This window comes from Bubalus kerabau, chromosome 14, assembly GCF_029407905.1.
Source record: "Bubalus kerabau isolate K-KA32 ecotype Philippines breed swamp buffalo chromosome 14, PCC_UOA_SB_1v2, whole genome shotgun sequence".
NCBI lineage: Eukaryota > Metazoa > Chordata > Mammalia > Artiodactyla > Bovidae > Bubalus > Bubalus kerabau.
This window is the reverse complement of record NC_073637.1, coordinates 25905006-25929151: the sequence shown is the minus strand read 5'-3', so window position 1 is coordinate 25929151 and position 24146 is coordinate 25905006. Positions and strand designations below refer to the sequence as shown.

The 24146-nt window shown below is 41.4% G+C and overlaps 1 protein-coding gene across 1 annotated transcript; it reads left to right on the top strand.

Annotated features, from left to right (window-relative positions):
* The first annotated feature begins 3371 nt into the window (after nucleotides 1-3371).
* Nucleotides 3372-23862, top strand: BPNT2 (3'(2'), 5'-bisphosphate nucleotidase 2). Its single transcript, XM_055546039.1, has 5 exons — nucleotides 3372-4012; nucleotides 12880-13042; nucleotides 14107-14202; nucleotides 16462-16623; nucleotides 17915-23862. Exons 1-5 carry the CDS (start codon nucleotides 3626-3628, stop codon nucleotides 18184-18186), a joined length of 1080 nt encoding a protein of 359 aa, XP_055402014.1. The 5' UTR covers nucleotides 3372-3625; the 3' UTR covers nucleotides 18187-23862.
* The last annotated feature ends 284 nt before the right edge of the window (nucleotides 23863-24146 follow it).

Sequence of the window (24146 nt, the reverse complement as noted above, 5' to 3'; positions counted from 1 at the left end):
CAAAGCAGGGAATTGTAGAACAGACTAGCTATCCTAGGCACCTTGTTGTTGTTGTTTAGTCGCTAAGTCGTGTCTGACTCTTTTGCAACCCCATAGACTGTAGCCTGCTAGGGTCCTCTGTCCATGGGATTTCCCAAGCAAGAATACTGGAGCGGGCTGCCATTTCCTTCTCCAGGGAGTCTTCCCAGGGATCAAACCCATGTCTCCTGCCCTGCAGGCAGATTCTTTACTTCTGAGCTACCAGGGAAGTCCCTTAGGCACTTAGAAGATGTAAATATATAATCATTGGTCTTATAGTATAAGGCAGGACTTTTCTTTGCTATTAACTTGTTGCAGTGTCAACTCTATGGGTAAAGCACCATCCACAGAATGACCAACTTGGTTTCTTTAATGTTCACAATCTGACTTCAGCATCTGTTTGAACTTACACAATTCTTTTTCTTCACAATCAGTTTTTGCTCCAACACTTAATTTGATGGCAATTTTTGTTTTGGGTGACTCATCTTAATCAGGACATTTAATGCTTTATACTCACATTTGATTGCTTTACATGATATTTAACTTACATGTATTCATAATAATAATCACAGTGGCAAAATGCGGTTGAAATAAACAAAACTCATGATGTATATAAAGTTTTACTAGAGGGAGTGAAAGGGAGCAGGTATCCCAAGAACACATACCCTTAGTAGGTTTGGGCACAGGGAGAGTAGAGAGCAGGGTCAAGCAAGCCAGTTACATGGAAGGAGGTCAAAGAAGTTTCTGCTGCTTATCAATTCTCATTGCTATCAACACTTATACAGAAGAAACATTAGGCAGTCTTCATCATTTTTAACCCCTATAGAAGATTATTTTTGAAAGATCAGTTCACCTCAATTCAAAAACCTATCATTTTATATTTACTTTCATATAATTTTCATATGTGAAGATTATATGCTTCATAGAAGCTTCCAGCAGGCTTCCCTGTGTGGCTCAACGGTAAAGAACCTACACAGGAGACATGGATTCGATCTCTGGGTTGGGAGGATCCCCTGGAAGAGGGCATGGCAACCCATTCCAGTATTCTTGCCTGGGAAATCCCATGGACAGAGAAGCCTGATAGGCTACTGTCCATGGGGTCGCAAAGAGTCGACACAACTGAGTGACTAAAACAGCAACAATAAAGTTTCTAGCAACTGGTTAACTGAAAATGCAAGTTTCTTTTAATCAAATTCCTATGAAGGTTCCAAGACAACATCACTGTCCCAAATATAACTAGTTAAATTGTTCTTCTTGTCATAGTGTTTCTCTTAATGATTACATGCTACCATTTATCAATATCTATTAACTGTTATCATCACCTGAATACTAGAACACTTGGAACTATGATCTTTAAACATAGTCTCATTCTGTGCATGTGCCTTGGCATCTTCTCTCTCAATTCTTAAACACCTTTCCTGCAGTTTAAATGCCTCAGAGCTTTTAGGAACTCTCTCTGTGTCTCACTGAGGCTTTGTATAATGCCAGTGAGCATAGCCCAATATTGCTTTCCAATATCCCTGGAATATACTGCTGATTATTTTTACAAACCTCAGCCAGACTTTTCCACAATGCTTTTAATATTTCATAACTACAACCAACTCCTATCTTTTGCTGATCTCATGGGGTGGTTCTGTTGAAGTTAATTAAGCCTTCACTTCAAGCCTAGTCTTTGTATTTATCCCTGGATTTGGTAACCATATTTACCCTGTGACCTTTGCTTTCAGATTTCTTTGGAAAGCAGCTTTGCTTAATTGTGAAGTTGCTCTCCAAAGCTGACCAGGACAGTGCCAGTTCCTTGAGACTTGGTGCTGTCAGCACTCCAGTGGCTGTTACTACACTGATTTGTATTTGTACCTTATTTTGTGCTGTGATTATTTTTTAGCAAGGAAACCAATCTATGATCTTCCTTTACTGTATCTGTATTAACCACATGCAAATTCTATAGGTACCCTAAACTCTGCTGCTGCCAAGTTGCTTCAGTCGTGTCCGACTCTGGGCGACCCCAGAAACGGCAGCCCACCAGGCTCCCCCGTCCCTGGGATTCTCCAGGCAAGAACACTGGAGTGGGTTGCCATTTCCTTCTCCAATGCATGAAAGTGAAAAGTGAAAGTGAAGTGGCTCAGTCGTGTCCGACTCCTAGCGACCCCATAGACTGCAGCCTACCAGGTTCCTCCGCCCATGGGATTTTCCAGGCAAGAGTACTGGAGTGGGGTGCCATTGCTTTCTCCGACCCTAAACTCTAAGGAAGTGTAAAAGTCTGCCTGTCCCTAATGACTTGCCCAACAACTGATGTTCATAATTCATTCTGTATACCTGCAGTTTTTAAGGTCGCTAATATGCAAGCTCATTTAAACCCAATGACTTTTGGCTATAAACAGTAAAACTGGCTACATTTTAAGTTGATTTTAAATAAATATTCTAACATTTATAATAATACTGCTCACGTTAATGTTCACTGTTAGGATGGAAGATAAACATTAATGCTTATTATAATACTTATTTAAATTTAGTGAACACTTATTATGGCTAAAATCCCTAGCATAGCAGAAGGCAGTCACTCCTTTTAAACGCTTCTGTAAGTACATATGAAGGGCTTACATTGATTCAAAGATTACATATTGTAGACTGACCATCCTGGGAAAATCTTTACATCAAGTGGAGTCTCGCAGGCAATTTCTCTCCCCTCTCAGCCTTTGGGAGGAAGGTGTGGGTAAAGTGGACTTGGCAATGAGGGAAGCCAGGAGTGTATTCTCAAATAGTGAAAGCCCAGAACCAAGGCAAGTTATTCACCTGCCTAAAGGATGGCTCATTCTGGCAGGTGAAGGTACAGGGGAAAATCTATACATACAGACAGATATAAATGCATATGCGTTCAGACAAGGGTGCCAACATAATAAAGTCAAATAAACTTCCTCTCATCCCCGCCCAATTCCCAGCTCAGCCAGTAAGAGCGCCGAGAGGCGATTTAAAGCTACGGGCTCTGCACAAGCGTCGACGAAAAAGGCATAGATTTTAAACGCCTCGTTTTGTCCCCTTTTCCTCAATAATCAGAGTGATGGGAAGTTTATACTGTCCCTAGGACTCTATTTCGGCCATACAAGTGTCGTTCAAAGAGAGATTTAATTTGAATTTCCACAAGGCACTCGGCATCCTTCTGTGCTTGGGAAGTAATTCCGCCACATCACCCAAGTGATTTGAAAACCCAAACACCGCCGACCGACCACAGCGACGCAGGCGGAGCAGTCCAGCGCCTCCCAGTCACCCGGCCGGCTGCCCCGCCCCCCGAGGGAGGAGCCTGACTCGCCCCGCCCCCCTCGCGTAACCCGGATACACACCCACGCTCCCCTTTCACCTCCCGGCCGTTGGCTAACGTGGAAGGTAGACCCGCCGGCCGGCTCAGTAGCCGGGAGCCCGCTGCCCCGGGGGAATCGGGAGCTCGGAACGGCCGCGGAGAGCTTCTCAGCGCGGCTCGGTCTTTCCCGGGAGGGAGCAATGGGGCGCGCGGGCGCCGGGGAGCTGGCGCCGGTATAGACCGCGCGGCGCCCGGTTCGGGAGCGCGGGGAGGCCTCTGAGGGCCACCGCCCCGAGCGCCCGGCCTCCCGCCATGGCCCCCATGGGCATCCGCCTGTCCCCGCTGGGGGTGGCTGTTTTCTGCCTGCTGGGGCTCGGCGTGCTCTACCACCTCTACTCAGGCTTCCTGGCCGGACGCTTCAGCCTCTTTGGCTTGGGCGGCGAACCGGGCGGCGGGGCGGCGGGGCCCGCGGCCTCGGCCGACGGGGGCACGGTGGACCTGCGCGAGATGCTGGCCGTGTCGGTGCTGGCGGCCGTGCGCGGCGGCGAGGAGGTGCGGCGCGTACGCGAGAGCAACGTCCTCCACGAGAAGTCCAAGGGGAAGACGCGCGAGGGAGCGGACGACAAGATGACCAGTGGGGACGTGTTGTCCAACCGCAAGATGTTCTATCTACTCAAGACCGCCTTCCCCAGCGTGCAGGTGGGCTCCGCGCGGGCCGGGCCGGGCCGGGCCGGGTGGGCGCGGGCCGGGACGCCTGGACTTCTCCGACAGCCCGGGGCGGTCGGGCTCTGTCTCCGATTGGGCGGATCTGGGGATGGAGACACACAAGTTGAGGTGCTCAAGGTCACACTGAAAGTTGGTGGAAGAGCTGGGGGAGGTCGCGGGTCGTCGACTCGGCCCTTCTGGCTCCTCCCCTGGTGTGCGCGTCCGCTGGGCACCGGGGATCTGGAGCTCTGGGGTCTGGTATCCCTGGTATTCGAAGGCTGAGAAAGTTAACTTCACTCCCTGCCACCGGCTCTTCTGTAAAATGAAAGGGTAAGGAAATGGCAACCCACTCCAGTGTTCTTGCCTGGAGAATCCCAGGGACCGGGGAGCCTGGTGGGCTGCCGTCTGTGGGGTCGCACAGAGTCGGACACGACTGAAGCGACTTAGCAGCAGCAGCAGCAGGGCTAGAATCACCGAGGCCCTCTATCTTTCTTGCGTTTAGTTGTTGGAAGGGTCGATACACGTTTCCTGGTGGACCTTCCAGGAGCCAGCTGAAGACTGGGAACTGTAGACGTCTGTCTTGCTGCAGAGCTGTTAGTATGCAGGGCATTTGTGACTAGTGTGACCACGGTTTACCTTAGCTGTGGACTCATCAGGACCATCTTGATGGCATATATTTGAGGGGCCCTTAAAGGAAGTGTTTAGGAGTATGATTCCCAGCAACCTGACTTCACCCTTCTAGCCCATATTTACTCCAAAGAAGGAGAATTGAAGAACGTTTCGGGGGGGAAGAAATTGACATTTTCTTAGGGAAATCCAGACATTTCGGATTTGTTGTTAATACCTTTAAACTTCATCATTTCAGTGCAGCTTCTGCTGAATGCATAAAACTTTTAAAAATGTATTACAGTCCAGAGGAAGAGCTCACATAGTGTGGTGGTACTTCCTAAGTGTATGTGTTAACTCACCTAACAGTGGGTTTTGGCGATGAGGAAGAAAAATTATTTGCAGTTGAATTTCATTAATTAGATAAACAGTGAAATGTAAACCGCCGCTTTGGGGCAAAATCTGACCTTTTACTGTTGTTCATGTAAGAGAGTATTGTCATTGTAGCATTATCTTGTGTAACCGTCTCTCCAGTCTTTCCTGTTATTCCTTTTTCTTTCTTCATCTTTTTTTTTTTTTCCTTTCCTTTTTAAACTTTCTTTTTGTAGCGGGAAGGAACTTTGGCTTTCATATCATGAGCTGCTGGGTACCAGATGTAATTGACATGATAGTTCTCCAACAAAACAGAATGTTTCATGTTTTTCTTTTGTCCTTTGGTGCTTTACCATCACAAATGATACTTACCTTGTGTATGCATTTAAATATAAGATGTGCTTGTAAAATTTCTTTTTCATTTCTCTGAAGCACATGGTGTTCAGAGTTTGTGGGGAAAACAGGAGTTTCAGAAAAGTTGGTGTAAACAGTTATAACAATAGTGATAGTAGTCATTTATTGATTACTATTTTAGCTAGTATAGTCCTTGCTACATAAGACTTGACTTGGTCCTCACAGCACTTTTAAGAAGTAAAATTTATTTTGCCCACCTTCCAAATGGGAGCCCTAAGACTCATGACACTCCGCTTCACAGTTTATATGAAGTACCTTTAGAACTACCTTTAGGAGGCTGTTTAGAGCCTAAAGTATGATCTCGGGAAAATGTAAAATTGTAAAAGTTTGAAAGCAATAATAGTGAAATATAACAGTAGAGTTGACTTTTTTTTTAAAAGGTCAGTACAAAAATATTCTTAAATATTGAAAATGTATAGCCATATGTGCATGTATGTTCAAACACGAATTCCATCCCACCCCACCTCTACCAAAACTTTTATTCTGTGGGTAACTTCCGTAGGATTCTGCATTTGTTTTCTCTCTTATTAACAAGCGCTAAGGGAATTGCTGCCAAGAGTGATGAGCTGCATTTTGTTAAACACAAAAACTAAGATTTTTACAGATGTTGCTGCTGCTAAGTCGCTTCAGTCGTGTCTGACTCTATATGACCCCATAGACGGCAGCCCACCAGGCTCCCCCATCCCTGGGATTCTCCAGGCAAGAACACTGGAGTGGGTTTACAGATGTTGAAGTCTGCCTTTTTGTAAAATAGCTTTGTTTTCTTGTGACTGAATGTTTGCAGGTCCTTCTTTTGTGTTCTACTTGGATGGTGATTGAAATAGAGGAAGTTATGTTCATTTAGACGAAATCACAGTAGGATGGTATCATGATGAGCTGTCTCCTTTTGTCAGCATGTTAGACTAGAGGCCAAATGTAGCTGTCTAGGTAGTGACTCAGTCCTAGATTCTTTCCTTTCTTCTTTCTCTTCCTTCAATACCCAGAAGTATAGTCTTAAATGTCGAGTTATTTTTGAAGCCTCACCTGAAATTTTTCAGTGAAGATCTTAAGTTGAATACCACTTAGTTTAGGTCCTTATGGAAAATTAGCATTGAGAAGCCACAGATCCTCTTTTTATCCTGATGCCCTGTACAAATGGAGTCAGAGGCTTGAGCCCTCCTATCTGCTGTTCACTCTTTAGTAACAAGATACTGCAGGTGTCACTTACTCTGAACTGGGGACATTTTTGCCCCAAGGGGACATGTAGCAGTGTCTGGAGATTTGGGGTTGTCACAATGGGAGGCAGCACTCTGGTGTCATCTAGTAGCTAAAGGGTAAAGTCTCGTGAATGCACAGGACATTCCTCCTTCATAAAGAATGATCTGGCCTGATTTTCAGTTGGTGTTCAGGTTGAGAAGCCCCACTCTAAAGCAGTGCACATTCTAAGAAAACTCAAAGTTTGACCTAGGACCTCTTGATTTCCTTTGGTCTTCAGCCTTTCTCATTTGGGATCTTGGGAGAGTCCTCAGAGCATCCTTTCTCCTCTTCCTAAACTCACTGGCAATTCTGATTTCAGTGTAGAAATAAAAATAACTGCAGCCATTTATGTGGCACTGTCTCTCATTGTATCCTTCTGGATAATGATGAAAATGAAGGCTGAAGATAGTTTTTTTGGAATGGATTTGCAGCCACAGAGCACATTTAGCTTTATAGTTTTGGTTTAAAGTACAGGGACCTCTCTTTTTGAGGGGCTCCTGTCCTTGACTTATCAAAACCTTTTGGCAGTGATTTATTTGATGATAAAGCATGATACTCCTAGCTGGTAGGAGTCTTGGGTCTGTACTATCCTTGACCTCAGAGATGAGAGCTAGACTCTTCTCTCTTAACAGGAGTAATTGCTGGAAAAGGAGTACGCACTTGAGAAGTGTGAAAGGGAAGATCAGGGCCTGGGGACCGAGGATCACAAAAAACTGAAAACAGTCATTTAGTGAGAGTAATAGCAGCCGGCTTTTATTAAGTGCTTACTCTGGGTTAAGCACTACCCCGAGTATTTCATTGATTCATCCAAAAAACCTAATAGGGAGATACGTTTATTATCCATGTTTAGCAATAAGGTAACTGCAGCTCAGAAAGATGAAGTGACTAGTCTGGGTAAGTCACCTACAGAGTAAAATGAGGAGCTGGAATGAACTCAGGCAGTGTGATGATAGACCACATACTTCTAATGGTTCTGTATGCAGGTCATAGGTAAATTCTTTGAGAGTTCTCTTGATGGCTTGATGGGAAGGAAGCAGAAGAAGATGGGAAGTAAGGAAATAGAGAATAGAGAAACTAAAGACAAGAATTTGGGCTCTAAGCAACTTGGCTAGAGTGTTCCATTCTAGCCAAGAGCAGGTTTTATGGACTTTTTGTTTCATGTTTGTTTTTAAGGTGTGAGACACAGGAGCATGTTTAATTATTTGTAGGAATATATTTAAAGGTTGACAGTATAAGGCTTCTGTTGGGTAGAAGGAGAAAAAAGACAGCTGGAGAACCCTGTGTATCCATTTAGAAAATAGTTGTTGAATGCCTACTGAAAGCACAGTGTGAAGCATTATATCTTATGTAATGATTTATGGAGAAATACGGTAAATACTACCTTCTTAAGGCATTGACCCAAAGTTTCTTTGGCTCCAGGGTAACTGAACTGTCATATGAATGGCATTTACTGTATTTTAGGGTCTTGATTTCTTTTTCTCCAATTCCCTGGTGAAGACTGAGACCCAGCAAGTAATGGGTGATGAGAGTAGATTGAGTAGAAAGTGTTACAGGGAAGAAATGAAACTACATTGATGAAAACTAATGTTGTCAATCACGAAGTATTTATTTAGCATCTGCTGTGCCAGGCCCTGGTTTGGGCAGTGAGAACAGAGCTGTAATAATGAAGGAAGCTGACCTTAAACTTACAGAACTTACATTCTAGTGCGTCAAGGTAGATGACAAATGTGCAAACATATTGATTTTAGATACTAACAAGGGCATTGAAGAAAGAATAAATAAGATCACGTGGGAAGAGTGCTGGTGTTGTGGGGTGGGGTCCTGCTCTGGCCGTGTTCGTCAGGGAAGGCCACTCTGAGGCACTTTCATGTGGGCCCAGAGCTGAACGATGACAAGCAGGCAGGCCACCATGCAGAGGTTTGAGGAAGGGTGTATGAACAGGAGAGTACAGGTACAGTTCCCTGAAGACAAGTGAGTCTGGGATGGAGTAAATAAGGTACAAATAGAGTAAGGGTACTGGAGCCAGATCATCCTGGATGTATTTTTAAGAGTCTGGATTTTATCTCTATGTAATGAGAAACCTTTGGAAGGTGTTTTTTGTTTTTGTTTTTGTTTTTTTTTGGCTGACAGAGCAAGAGACTTTATTGGGAAGGGTGCCGCCCAGCTGGAGAGCAAGAGGGTAAAGAAACTAAGGAGTACTGGTCTGCCGCATGGCTCACAGTCTTGGGTTTTATGGTGATGAGATTACTTTCTGGATTGTCTGCATCCAATCATTCTGGCTCAGGGTCCTTCCTGGTGGCGTGGGCATTACTCAACCAAGATGGATTCCAGCAAGAATCCATCCACTTTCTACTCTCAGCACTACTGCCTGTGTCTTAGCCCTCACCAGAGAATTGAAGAATAAGAAATCAAGACCCTAAGATCCTGGGAAGTTGGTAAGACATGTGGCATTTCCTTTTAACCTTTCCCAGATTCTTCAGTTGGTGGTGGCTTGTTAGTTTCCTATTCCTCATGGGACCTACTGTTGTAAAATAACTCATGCAAATGGTTACACTGGTGTCTGGCCAGAGTGGGCGGTTTCAGTCAGTGTTTCCCCTGCAGTCCTCAGACTCAGGTCAGCAGCCCTTGGCAGCCGTTATGCAAAGGTCATTGTGAGTGTCATTGGAAGGTTTTAGCAGGGAGCGACACCGTCTGATTTAGGAAGATGGCATGTTGCCTGGTTGAGAAGGAAAGGCTCTTAAAGGCAATAATTGGTCTGTTTTGTTCATTATTATATCCCATTGCCCAAAGAAGTTTAGGATATGTAGTCATTAAATCATTATTGAATGAATGAATGCATCAGTGAATGCACAGTTGGAGGCAAGAGCAATCGAGGCTATTTTTGAAATCCAAGTGAGAGATAGAGGGTTCAAACTAGAATTTTCTTACTATAGAAAGAAAGTGAAGTCACTCAGTTGTGTCTGACTCTTTGCGACCCAATGGACTATAGACTACCCGGGTCCTTTGTCCGTGGGATTCTCCACGCAAGAATGCTGGAATGGGTTGCCATTTCCTTCTCCAGGGGATCTTCCCAACCCAGGGATCAAACCCAGGTCTCCTGCATTGCTGTCAGACACTTCACCATGTGAGCCACCAGGGAAGCACAATGACAGTTATTTAGAATTGGGAGGTAGAATTTCTAGGGCTTAACTAGCTGGTGGAGCATGGAAAGGATTTGAGTTGGTAAGGCTGTTTACAATGGTGGGAGTGGTTTCTTAAATTTGTTGGTGTGTCATGGTAGTAGCAAGTAACAAATAGCTCTTGTGCAAAAGTGGGTTAGGCAACTCGCTTACTCTGCTTGTTTCTCCCTAACCTGACTCTCAGTGAAGATTTTGTCAAGCACATTTCTGTAACTTTTTAGCACATAGTCGGTTGAAAGAATATGAAGAACCTGATGAACTCTAGGCAGAGATCTTAATCATAAGGCACAGTGGTTGCCACTCAGACTTGGCACTACTATTTTTGTGAAACTGTAGTGATCAAGATGCTGGGAAATATTGAAGGCAGGAGGAGAAGGGGTTGACAGAGGATGAAATGGTTGGATGGCATCACTGACTCAGTGGACATGAGTTTGAGCAAGTTCCAGGAGATGGTGAAGGACAGGGAAGCCTGGGGTGCTGCAGTCCATGGGGTCGAAAAGAGTTGGACATGACTGAGGAACTGAACAACAATAAAAGTGGTGATTAAGACCCAGGAACTGATTCTCTTTTCCCAGAGTCACATCTGTTGTTGTAAGTTTATTCTGTGGTTTTTGCATCATCCAAGGTGGCCTAGCGTTGTCATTAAGATGTGGGCTCCAAAATCACCGCAGATGGTGACTGCAGCCATGAAATGAAAAGACACTTACTCCTTGGAAGGAAAGTTATGACCAACCTAGATGGCATATTGAAAAGCAGAGACATTACTTTGCCAACAAAAGTTCGTCTAGTCAAGGCTATGGTTTTTCCAGTGGTCATGTATGGATGTGAGAGTTGGACTGTAAAGAAAGCCGGGGGCCAAAAAATTGATGCTTTTAAACTGTGGTGTTGGAGAAGACTCTTGAGAGTCCCTTGGACTACAAGGAGATCCAACCAGTCCATCCTAAAGGAGATCAGCCCTGGGTGTTCTTTGGAAGGAATGATACTAAAGCTGAAACTCCAATACTTTGGCCACCTCATGCAAAGAGTTGACTCATTGGAAAAGACTCTGATGCTGGGAGGGATTGGGGGCAGGAGGAGAAGGGGACGACAGAGGATGAGATGACTGGATAGCATCACCGACTCGATGGACATGAGTTTGAGTGAACTCCGGGAGTTGGTGATGGACAGGGAGGCCTGGCGTGCTGCGATTCTTGGGGTCGCAAAGAGTTGGACACGACTGAGCGACTGAACTGAACTGAACTGAACTGTGTAGCCAAAATGCTTTCTGGTAACATCTGCAAGGTGGCAGAGGAGGAATTCTCTGCTGTCACTCCCTCATAGAACATTGATTTTGGCAGTCTCCCATGGACAAGAGTTCCTTTATGGAAGTCCAGAAGTACAGCAGAGATGTTTCAACACACTGCTGGGGAAAAAACTCCAAAAATGCATTGAAGAGAGTAAGAGGAATATTTTGACTTTTCTTGCGTTGCCCCTCTGTCAAAGTAGTACAGCTCAGTGCCAGGAGAAACCCCTCAGATTGTGATTGCACCCACAAGAGTGTGTGCATGTACACCTGGCAAACTGTTGAGGAGGCCTCCTTATTTCTCACCTCACCTGGATTACTGGGGTGGTCTGCATGCCTGAGGGCTGGAAGGAGCCATGGGAGCACCTAAGTCAGGACTCAGGACTCACCAGACCGCTGCTAGTAACCTCTTCATAAATGCTGTCAGGAAGCTTGCCATAGCCACTGACTCCTTACCTGCAACCCCCTCCACCCCTAAATCCCCGCAAGTGGCCTGTGAGCACTCCCGGCAATACAGACCTCTGGTTTTTTTCAAAAGGTAAAATTGACAAACCTTTAGCTAGACCAAGGTGAGTGTCCATCTGTGTATAAATTAATTTTTTAAAATATGATACATGTAAAATGGAGTGTTATTCTGGCTTTAAACAGAAGGACATCCTGCCATTTGGGACAACATAGATGGACTTGGAAGGTGTTGTGCTAAGAGAAATGTACCAGACAAAGAAAAACACTATATGGTATCACTTACATGTGGAATCTTTTTTTTTTTTTTTTTTAAGTCAAACTCATAGAAACAGTAGAATGGTGGTTCCCATATTCCAGGGGATGGGGTGAAAGGTGAGATGTTGGTCAGGTGTATGAACTTTCATTTATAACTAAGATGAGTAAGTTCTGAGGATCTAACGTACAGCAAGGTGACTGTGGTTTTACATTACTGTATTATATACATGAAATTTGCTTTGAGAGTAGATCTCATGTGTTTTCACCACAAAATAGAAAAAGGGAAATATATGAAGTGGTAGATACATTAATTAACTTAATTGTGGTACTTACTCCACAGTGTGCACGTGTATCATCTCATTGTGCTGTACACTTTAAATACATTCAGCTTTGTCAATTATACCTCAGTGACGCTGGGGAAAAAGCTAAAATATGTCAAGGAAAGTCACCCAACCATGACATTTACATACATATATTTTTTTATTTTTTATTTTTTTCTATCCTTCCCCAGGTGGTTTGTTCCATTTCTAAGAAGAGATTAAAAAAAAAAAAAAAACCTTTAGGGATTTTGATTGGAGTTGCTTTAAATCTACAATTTGCAGATGGGAGAACTGATGTCTTTATCATTGTTTTGAAGGCCTATTTTTAAATCCATTATCACTTTTCTCTAACTGTTGTGTTCAGTTTTCCATAATATTGTCAGTCCATTGTCACATTTTTTAATGTATTTCTTTCCCTAAATATCTTTAAGCTTTAAATAGCTTGTTTCTTTGATGCTTAGTTTCTTTCTATATTTTTCTAGATTCTCTGTCCTGCTTACACAACAAGCTAAGTTCGAATATTCAATTGGAAAGCACTGGAAGACAACATGTCTGGAATTTCTTATATATTTTCATTGGCAAAGAATTTCCTTGAAATAAAAGTACTAATTTATCTGCTTTCAATTTGGGGGATTTTATCTAAATTGTTTTTCTCTATCGTGCTTTTTCCAGGTAGTATTTTTTTTCTTTAAAACCTTTTAAACTGTCAACCATTCTCAACCATTGATGCAGATCAATACAGAGGAACATGTGGATGCATCTGATCAAGAGGTGATCTTGTGGGATCGGAAGATTCCTGAGGACATCCTAAAGGAAATAGCCACTCCCCAGGAGGTGCCGGCAGAGAGCGTCACCGTCTGGATTGACCCACTGGATGCCACACAGGAATACACGGGTGACTTTTCAATTAAAATTGATCTCAGACTTGATATTGCCTTTATGTATTAGAGAACCAGAGCAAGGGCAGGTGGTATATTCCTGGTGGTGAATATTTTTTCCAGATGGACACAACTTGTCCAGTTGGATTTAAGAGAGCTGGATTAAAGCACTGTGCTCTGAAACTTCTGGAGTGGATCAGTTAGTTATCGTCAGCCTTTTCTGACCGATGTACCATAGCATCCTCCGCTCAGTGACAGCGGCTCACTGTCCCGGATTCTTTAGTGAAGGAAAGTGTCTGGCAGTCAAAACAACACAATGGTTTCTATCGGACACCCGTTTATTGAAGTGTTTATTTATATATTGACTTGTGTATTGAGGTGTGCATTGTTGAGGTATTTATTTATATAAACAATACACTATTGCCTTGTGATGTTGGGAATTTAGATTTTATTGCATACGCATCTAGTCATAGAATTAAAAATAGTAAATCCTAGGCACCCAGGGAAAGTAAGTGGCAAAATCAGAGTTACTTCCCCCACCTCCTATTTCTGTCTTTCTCATCCAGTTCTAGCTCTTGTTTCATTTCTGTGGATTTTCTTCCAGGCCTTATATCTTACCCAGAGGCTATCTAATTTCTGTCTTTTCTTTATTCTCTTGGTATGTAAAAATTGATGGCTTATGTGTTTGTCCAACTAAATGATACATTCTCTGAGTGTGGGGGCTTCTTCTTTTTTTCTTCTTTGTATTCTTGTGCTTAAGCACAGAAATTGACCCAAAATAGACACTCAGTGGATAACTATTTGGAGAACAGGGAGAAGGCACTAGATGTGTGTATCTACTAGTAACAAATTCTAAAACAGAAGTTTGCAGAAATAGATAATAGAAACATGGACTGTTGAGAGGTTCCTTTATAAATGTTTTTTCCTGGATTGAAACTGATTTGCTGATATAACGGTGACAATACTTAGTGAGTACACCCCTTGTTACAGGGTCTTTTTTGAGTGCTTGAGACTCAGTTTTCATATTCAGTCCTAACATTTTAATAATTGTTATTGGATGCTTGGTTTTTTTTTCTTGTAGAGGATCTTCGGAAGTATGTTACTACTATGGTGTGTGTGGCTGTAAATGGTAAACCTGTGCTAGGAGTAATACATAAACCATTTTCTGAATATACAGGTAAGAAATATGCTAAAGTTTCCAAAAGTTAATGTTATTAAATCATTTCCTGTATTATTTATGGTCCTATGGAAATTTCAGCTGTGATTCAACAATTATTAGAGTCAGCCCCACCTCACCCTTCACTGGATACAGTGAGGATTTTATTCTTGGTACTAGTAATGTATGACAAAGCATAGCTTTCTGAACTTGTTTAGAGGATGGAAACTGTTATATGAAGACAAGTGATCCTTAGTGTGTGGGGAATGCAGTTGGGCGTGGATGCGCAGCAGCTGCGGTCCTCTCTGTTTCCATCATGCTGTTGCTGGGGATACGGTCTTGGGCTCTTCCACATGAGGTCGTGTGCATTCTGGGATCTGCTGTGAAGTGGCCTTAGTCCAAAGAGAATTAGAATTACAATAAAGAAAATGCAGAGCAAGTTGATACCAGAGAGGTAGATAGGTCCTGGTTTCCATATCTGTTCATGTTAGGAGGGAGAATGGGGATAATAAAATGTCCATTTTTAAAAAACCTTTATTCCATCAAAATATATAATCTACACCCCACCCCCCCGCCCAACCATAGGCTTAGTAATATAAGGTGCTTTTACTAGTCAGCAAACATTGCAAAGGAATCAGTATGCTCTTAATTAGGTATGAGTGACCTTCCTTTCCTGGATCGAAGGTTTGTTTGGCTTGTGCCGTCTTTGGGGAGTGATGTTCAGATCCAGATTGCATATTGATGTTGCAGAGTACAAACTGCCAAGTATTACGTATTTACTAGAATGTAGCTATACTTGACTATAGTGGAAGCTAGGTATTATTATTGATGGCAGCAGTTAGAACAGAGCTGATCAAAATCTTACCAGATTTAATTAGAATTAATTCACTGAGTGACATTCTTAGAAGCAAGAGATGCTTGAATGGTACACGTTTTACTGAAGTGATGTATAAATGTGGACGCAATCCATCCACTCAGTGGGAGTAGAAAGAAGTTGTAGTGTCTGAAGTCTGTGGAGCAAAGTACCAACCACTTGGTATTTCCTACCGGACTTTCTGTTTGGCTTCTTATAGATGGAGTGTTGAACACATTCTGTTAACTGTTGTTTTAGCTTATCACTACTACCTTATCATCATCATTCACATATGTTTATTTAAATACCTAACTGTGTTTTAAGGTGTTTGAAATAATTTTGTCCATATAAATGTTATGATTGAATGCATTGAGTTTATGTGATCTGAAATATATATTTTTAATATTAGTAATTCTATCTAAAATTATTCTGGTACTATCTACTGAGATGTACTCTCTTTATTCTCTTACACAATACTGACCTCTAGAGATACAGCATTGCAAATTCACTTCTTGATACAATCCTGTGTTTTTTGATCATTTCTAAAAAATTTAGAGGATTTTTTTGTTTCTCTTTTCTTATTTCACTTTTATTACAAATAATTTCAAAAAGTGATAATGACTTTTCATGTACTTTAGATTTAACAGTTGATATTTTTATATATTTGCTTTTATTTATTCATTCATTTATTTTCTATGTATTTTAGAGATAATCACAAAGATCATGACCTTCTACCCCATATATTTCAGTATTCATCTCTAAAAAGAACATATTTCTAAACAAGAACAGTACTGTTAGTAATAAAATTAACAATTTTATCCAATAGTCACATTTCCCCCAGTTGTTCAAGAAGTGGATTTTACAACCTGTTAACTGAGACCACAGTCCAGTCAAGTGACAAGCATTTCTTTTGGTTGTTAGGTCACTTATATTAAATTAGATCAGCCTCCAGTCCCCCTTTTCCGCATGACATTGACTCGTTGAGATCAGGTCACTTATCACAGAAGATCCTGCCCTTTGGATTCTTCTGATTATTATTTTCTTGTGATGATTATCTGCAGGATGTTTACTGGAAAAATCTCTTGGAGTCAGATTTGTGAGAGGGAGGGCAGGAGGTGGGGAAGTTGAGTTTCAGTGTGGTCCAGTGAAGACCCCAACAGTGGCCCTGCAGGGAGTTCTGGAGCCAGGATGTTCCTCAACAAGGACCTACTAGTCACTTTTCTGGCTGGGTAGGGTTGCATCATCCCTTGTAGTTTTGAATATGGCCTGTTGTAAAAAATAAACATATGACCCTTGTACTCCGAAAACCAAAGCTCCCTGTTTGGAGATAAAAGAATTCTTGGGAAGAAGTATTTTCCAGTCACTCCTGGTATGTTGGTTTTAAAAAAGCCTTGGTGCCATTACGGACTATTACATTTGCTTTCCAGCCTGGGCGATGGTAGACGGTGGGTCAAATGTGAAAGCCCGCACTTCTTACAATGAGAAGACCCCAAGGATTGTCGTGTCTCGCTCGCATTCAGGAATGGTCAAACAGGTTGCTCTTCAGACTTTCGGAAACCAGACTACGATCATCCCAGCGGGCGGTGCTGGTATGTTCCTGCTCCGTGTGAGGCCTACACTGTGCCCTGCATGGCCACGCCCATGTCAGGAGGCTCACTGGTATCCGGTCCTTGGGAAGAGGTGGGAGTGGACACTGGGGCTTTTAGGACAGGCCTGGTCTCCTACTTGGTTATTTCGAGAGTGGGATTTCAGGCACACCTGCCTCCTGGGTACAGACAGTCTCACAACGGAAACAGTCTCACAGCAGTAGTTTCTGATCCTGGAGTATATGCACATCTCTTCCTGACATCGGTGGTTGCTGTCTGTGATCTGACTTTGAAGTGATTGTGCTGTTAGTGTAGCTGTAACCATCGCAAGGGGAGAAAGAAGGATCCAGCCATCACAACCTGTATTTAGCAGGGGCTGGCAGGAACCATCGTTAAATGTTATTGGAACGGCTAATGGCTGCTGTTACTAGATTTTTTTTTTTAGCCACTCTTTAAAAATACAGAAAACACCCATAGCTTGAGGGCTGTGTGAAACCAGGCCATGCCTGGATTTAGCCCACTCTGTTTTGAATGCTGTTTGCTATGACAGGAGTGTTTTAATTCAAATAAATTGTGAAACATAGTAGGAAACATTTGTGTTTGAAAACCTTTTTCAGCACAGTAATAGAAAAGTAATGCTTTTAACTTTTAAGCCTAACAGTTTAGTTTACTGCTGACCTATACATGTCTTTCTTAACATGGTTTCATTGTTTTTTTTTATAGGCTGTCAGGTTGATCAGGAAAGGTGATATGTAGAATTCCCAATAGGAATAGGATAAAATAGTTTTTTGACCCAGTTTCTTCTGGGTTTGTTTTATTATTTTATTTTTAAAATTCTGCCTCATTACACAAAAGACTTAGGGTAATAACATTATCTTGTGCTTTCTCCTTTCCAATCCATTCTTCCTAGACACTCAAGGGACACCTGGGGGTGTTTAGCTTCAGTGTATAGTCCATAGCAAACAATTCATATTGAAGGTTATCACCTCTCAGAAGACAACCACAAAGTAGATTTAAATTTAAAAAATGATAGGCATATGTTTATTTATACTTGAGAATAGCTCAGTAAACAACTTTGAACACATTGCAGTATTGTTTTGCTCATTTGGGTTTAACATCTGTACTTTGACATTAAAAAAACTACTTTTAAAAATAAGTTTAGACTTAGCAGTTGCAGAGATAGTGTAGAGAGCTCCTGCATACTCTGTGCTGGTGTCAACAACATCCTCAAGACAGTATGCTCCTTTCTTCCTCTCTACCAGATAATAACCTAAATCCTGTGTTTATCTTGCAGGTTATAAAGTTTTAGCACTCTTGGATGTGCCTGATAAGAGTCAAGAAAAAGCTGATCTATATATCCATGTGACATACATCAAAAAGTGGGATATCTGTGCTGGCAACGCCATCTTGAAAGCCCTGGGGGGGCACATGACCACCCTGAGTGGTGAAGAAATTAGCTACACTGGTTCTGACGGCATTGAAGGGGGGCTCCTGGCCAGCATCAGGATGAACCACCAGGCTCTGGTCAGAAAGCTCCCGGATCTGGAGAAGACGGGACATAAGTAAGCCAAGCTTGATGACAGGTCACAGCCCTCCCCAGAGCTGAACGGTCGGCCTGATGTGCTGAGGCTTCAAAGCAGCGGTGGAGACTAAGCATGGTTTAGGCCATCCCGAACTTTTTAAAGTATTTATGAAGCATCTGAGACTTCGTTTCCCTGTAATAGGATGCAGGGTCAGGGAGAATGGGTTGCTTCATGTCTCAAGTATTGTCTTTATTTTTGAGACTATTTTCGTACGGTTGTCATACACAAGGCGCATATATATATATTTGTGAATTAAAATCTATAGCTGAGTCTACATTGTTATGAGTCACCATTTTCACACAATATCATGAATCTTCAGTTTGTTAATACTTTCATATAGAATTGGGCTGAAGAAAGGATTGTTTTGTGTAGGTGTTTAATACTACTATACAGTTATATCTCATTGAAAATAAAATAATTGGGGATTTTTACCCCTAATTCAGATAGAAAGCACAAGAAGCTGCAGATTCATTAATATGCAACAGATTCTCTGTAACTGAATATTTCTTACGGATTAAAATAGAAAAAGCTCAAATTGTTTTTTTTTCTTTGAAATTTTAATAACAGTTTCACCAGCTAGTAGAGAATATGGATATATGATGGTTGCATTGTAATTTCTGTGTGTGTGTGTATTCTGTTTCGTTTTGGTTTGTTTCTATAAAGAGACGTGTGTTTGTACCTTTGGGTTCAGCATTTCTGCCATCTTGCTGATCAGTCTCACTTGCCCTGTGGACGGTGCATGCTTCTGTCCTTTCCCTCCTGACCCAAATTTAATCTTTAACTTCTAAGGTTTGTATTAAGGTTTCAGGGCTTAACATTAGAATTTTGGTACTTTTTCTCATTAGGGGTAAAATATGCTATAAGGCATTATAAAAATATAATGTTATTCTGTTATTAACTGAAAGTTATTTGAAGTTACATGAATTGAACTAGCCTTCATTATTTTTAAAAACCTTGTTTTAGTACTTTTTAAAAAATCTGCCATGTCTGTAGAGATTCCCTCATTATCAAGAGTGAGTTAAGATGGCTTTTGCCATTAATAAATGGATCTGATCTAACCAAGCTCTCAAAGTAGTAACCTAAGATACTTTGTATTTTCCCTTTGGGTTAAAAAAATGAAGATTGAACTTACTTTCTGATGAATTTTTTGTCCTATTCAGGTGTGCACAATCTGGTTGGAAAAGGTTATGACATATTTTCAGTGTCAGTGTAATTCAAGCTTTGTTTTGTGAGCCGTCTCTCATTGGGATGTCTGATTTCTCTCAGCACGATCAGAAACTGCAGTTCAACAGTACCTTCATTTCACATGACCTTGCCATGATTTTGTTCCATAACACACTGATAAGGAGAGGGATTTCTTAGGGTTTCATGGTTTCCTTTTTTCTTCTTGTTTCTCTCTCTCTTTAACCCTAGATCAGTTTTCGACGCTTGATCAATTTTCTGTTTATTTTCTTGTCTTGGAGATAAAGTTGACCAAAGGAAGGGCAGGCGTCCTCACCTGGTGGAATGTGCTTACAACTTTAGGCTTGCAGATCACGCCATCTGAGGTCCTTGGTCCTTGTTGGGGAATTGGCCCGAATGTGATACACACATTACCTTTACCCAGTCTCCAGCAACCGGTCACCAGTCCTGCAGGGCAGTGGGCCTCAATAGCTAGGGTTTTATTCATCAGAATTCATTCCAAGTTTTAGTAGTTGAAATACCTGGTGTTTAACCAGGACTTTTAGGAATTCTGAGCTAAGTGTTAGAGGCTTCATCTTTTTACTTTGCAATGAGATGAGGAAATCTTTTTCCTCAGGAGAGATGGCAGAAGCATATGCCATTTCCAGAGTCCTGTGGTGTAAGTGTCTGTTCTAACTGTGATGTCCTTCGGGGAAAGAGACTAGCATATTAGGAAATGGGACTAGTTCATATTAGCAGGCATGGTGTTTTGGCTTTAGTTTTTAATTTTATTAAGCCACACGTAGATAATGACTTTGTGGAGAGCTTGTGTCAGGTGCAAAAATTAGGATACTGGCTGACAAATGCATTATTTTTGCAATTTCTTGAGTATAGCATAGTACTAATGGTTTTAAGTGCTTTTATAAGAAGCTCATTTTAAAACAGTTTGTTTCTAAAAGTCAGTATACATTACAGAACTAATATAAGTTCAAAGAACAGTATTTATTTTATTTATGTAGGACATTGTGCCAGGACACACCAGTGAGAAACACCTTCTTGTGTGAGACAGATGATATCTCCCATAAATACAAGTATTTCTAAAATGTTTACTCTTAGTGACTCTCACCTACCCAATACCCGATCTCCCTTTCTCTCGTCTTTGCCCTTATTTAGAGGACAGTTTTCCATTAAAATTGAGTTTTCTGCATCAGTTAGTAAAAGTGGCACCTGAGGATCCATCAGCTGTCCCCTTCCTCTGCCCCTCTTTCCACCTTGTTCCATGTCTCCCTAACTTGTTAATATATGTTAACTTATTTCTGCTTCTCTTTGTTAACCAATATACCCTTCCCCAGCACTTAACCCTGGAATTCTCTCATAGACCTGTGTCTTCGTGATTGGCTGCTGAAATCTTAGGGCAGAACTGAGACTAGAATTCCAGTGGGGGAGATTAATACTGACAGAGCCCAAGTTGACTATTACTTTTCAAAGACTCCTCAAAAAGTAAAGTAAAGTCACCTTTAAAACCACAGAGTAACTGTCAAGAATAACCCAAGGCTTCTGTCATAAGCCTTTCTGACCCATCCTTCAAAGAATGAATGTGCAGAAAATACAAGCGCGTTGCCTGCTGGAGAAAGCTTGCTATCTCTATTAGTTTTCATAATTGATCCCTACTTCCGTTGGGATTGTAAGGACCTACAAGACGGGTCCTATTTATCTTTGTTATTCAGTTGTCCCCTTTCCCCAATTTTAGTGTTTTTCTTTGATTCTAAATACTGAGTTATGTATGGCGGGATAATGAAGTAACAAGCTTCATGTGGTTTGTGTGCTTTAAGGAGCAGTTGTGCAGATTCTTCATGTTTGCTGGGTGCTTCCTTTGAATATTGTGCAAATTGAGTCGGGGCGGTGGCTGAGGAAAGAGTGGGAGGAGGAAAGGCCTGGGGGAAGGGGGATGCCAGGCAAGCCCTTCCTTGCCCTGTCTCAGGGTGTATAATTCAGAAATTGGATTTGACTCAGGCTTTGCAGATGATGACTGTCTCCTATTGCCCAACGTAAGTAAACAAAGCTGGCGTGCCACCCCCTCCCTATTCCTCAGAAAAGAAAGTACCCAACTGGCCTCTCCTTGATGACAGCTTGAAAATGGCTTTCTGGAGACAATCTTAAGCAGGTTTAAAACGGGAACTGTTTAGAATCTAGCTGCAACCACTCACTCACCTTGGCTGTGTCGATTGCTTGTGAATAGAAGCAACGATTTGGTTTAAGACTTATTTGTTTTTAGCATATGCCTAAAAACGTCTGCCTTGTAACTGTTGTGTAAAATAAATTGATGGTTTCATTTTTATTCTAAAAAAAAGTTGTGCCTTAACAATAGGGCATTGTATGTTAATAAGGGAAAACAAAAAATTTTTTTTAGTAGATGGGGAAAACAGTAACTTTTGCCATTAAAATTTAAGTTCTTTTCATGTTTTTAATAGAGTTGGGGAAAATCATTAAAGTTGAATAAAATTAATATAAAATTATTTTTACATAATCTAGCATTTACAACTGAAGTACTTTTTTATAAGAACTGGCATCTTGATGTATATGTCTGAAATGATACATAATCCTTTGGTTTTTAATTTGAATTAATAAGACCATGATAGATTTTGATTTTTAATTTTACTTTTAAACTGTTTTAGTGTGCTACTATATTTGTTCTAGGACTCCGAGTCACTTTGGTTTTAAAAGCTAGCTGTTTATTTTTCATACCACATCAGAAATTTCTTAATGTTAAAAAATACTGTATGTTTGTGATGTAACCAACCAGAACAGTTCCTAGATTGGGGAGGGTTTGGATTAACATTTACTAAGAAGGCAAGAAGAATTGAACTTTATACTTCTAAAGGAGGTTTTTGGTTTTATGAGGTGCTGGTCATAAAACTTGTTTTCTTGTTTGTTTGTTTGTTTTTAATTTTATCAAAGCCAGGCAGGTGTTTGCATTCTAATTTACCATTGATAAAGACACAGGAAAGCCACTTTTTTTAAAATTATTTTTTAAAATGAGTAATGAATTATGTGGGAAAATGAGATTTATAAATACTAGTTTTCCTTTGAGATAATATAAATCAAACTTTCATAAGTTAAGGGTGATGCATAGTATCATAACTTGTATACTGTGTTTGTAAGGGTTCCCTAAAGTATTAACATTCAGGTAATTTGTGTAAATTGCAAAAGCAGAAACTGTGATGTTCGGTTAGTAGTATGTTGTGTTAGGATTCTTTTGGGGATGTATGTTATACACATAGTTGACTGTTACTCACTTGTTCCTCTTGTATTAAGTAGGAGATACAATATCCCAAGTCATTTTTAGATCAGTTAGTCTTCAGAGACTTCACCTCTCTTCCCAAATTATCTCTTCCAAGCTGTCTTCATCATCTGTGTTCAGTTACGGTGGAATTGTTTATTGACGTTAATTTATGTGTAAAATATGGACTTCAGTGTCCCTTGTACTCTTGCATCCACTGTTGGCAGTAGCCAAAGCTAGCTTCATAGTCTTAACAGGAGAGACAGCTTTCTGCCATAATGAACTGTGGTGCTGCCAGAGGGATTTTTTTCCCCCTTTCAATGATTTTACTTAAGTTACTGGATAAGCAGTTGAGTTTACATTAAAACAATGAAATGCTATATCTTGTCTATGTCCTGCCTCTTCCAAATTGGATGTTTGTGGTTTTTTTTAATAATTTTTCACTTCCTTATCAATCTCTTATAGGGGGCTAGTGAAGAGAGGGGTTAAAATAAAACTGCCTACCTTTGAATACCCCTGGGGAGCCTGGTGGGCTGCCATCTATGGGGTTGCACAGAGTCGGACACGACTGAAGTGACTTAGCATAGCATAGCATTCCCTCACACATGGAAGGCTGTGGAGGAGCGAGACCATTTCTGTTGCCAAGGCATGCTTCAACACCAGATTTCTCCTTACTCAACATGCAACCCCTGCCTCACCCACATCCCCTAATTGAAGAGGGTCCCGGCTGCAGCCTCTACTGAGAAGTAGAGGGAAGCCCTCCTCCTTCCAGTTTTTTTGAGCAGTTTTCTGGTACCTCCCTTGTTGCCCTCATTTTTACATGGGTTGTTGTAAACTTTTTAAGAACAGGGATTACATCTTGATAATTTTTGTATTTCCACCTCGACCCCAGCAACTAGTCTAGTATCTGGAAAAAATTAGGTGCTTCATGTGTGTCAAACTAAATGGAATAAAGGTAGCATCAGTGTTTTCTCATGCCTCAATGGTGTAAGCTGCTTGTTTGGTTGGTTTCCTCTGCAGATATTTGTGTTTATCACCCACACACCCTAAGTTATTTTTTAAAGTTTTGTTTTCTTGCCTTCCAATACTACCCCATGGCCAGTTAGCTCTAGAAAATGTAGCTGCCTCTGAATGAAATGATTATCCCAAACTCTGCCCCTGGATATACTTTGCCAAACTGAAATTTGAATTTTCTGAATAAATTGGTCATGTCTGAAAGATGATGTGCTGCTTGTACTTTTTTTTTCGTCTTTTAAGAAGTTTTTACTGTGGTAAAATATATGTATAACGGATTTACCATTTCAACCATTTTAAAGTGTACAATGAGTAGTGTTTATATTTACAGTCCCTAGTGGCTCAGATGGTAAAGAATCTGCCTGCAATGCAGGAGATGCAGGTTCGATCCCTGGGTCAGGAAGATCCCCTGGAGAAAGGAATGGCAACCACTCCAGTATTCTTGCCTGGAAAATTCCAGGGACAGATGAGCCTGGTGGGGTACAGTC

Excerpts from the sequence above, each read along its gene's own strand:
- BPNT2 (XM_055546039.1), top strand. The coding sequence starts at position 3,626 with ATGGCCCCCATGGGCATCCGCCTGTCCCCGCTGGGGGTGGCTGTTTTC. Across the intron at positions 14,203-16,461 it reads ACCATTTTCTGAATATACAG|CCTGGGCGATGGTAGACGGT; the intron begins GTAAGAAATATG and ends TTTGCTTTCCAG. Across the intron at positions 16,624-17,914 it reads CATCCCAGCGGGCGGTGCTG|GTTATAAAGTTTTAGCACTC; the intron begins GTATGTTCCTGC and ends TTTATCTTGCAG.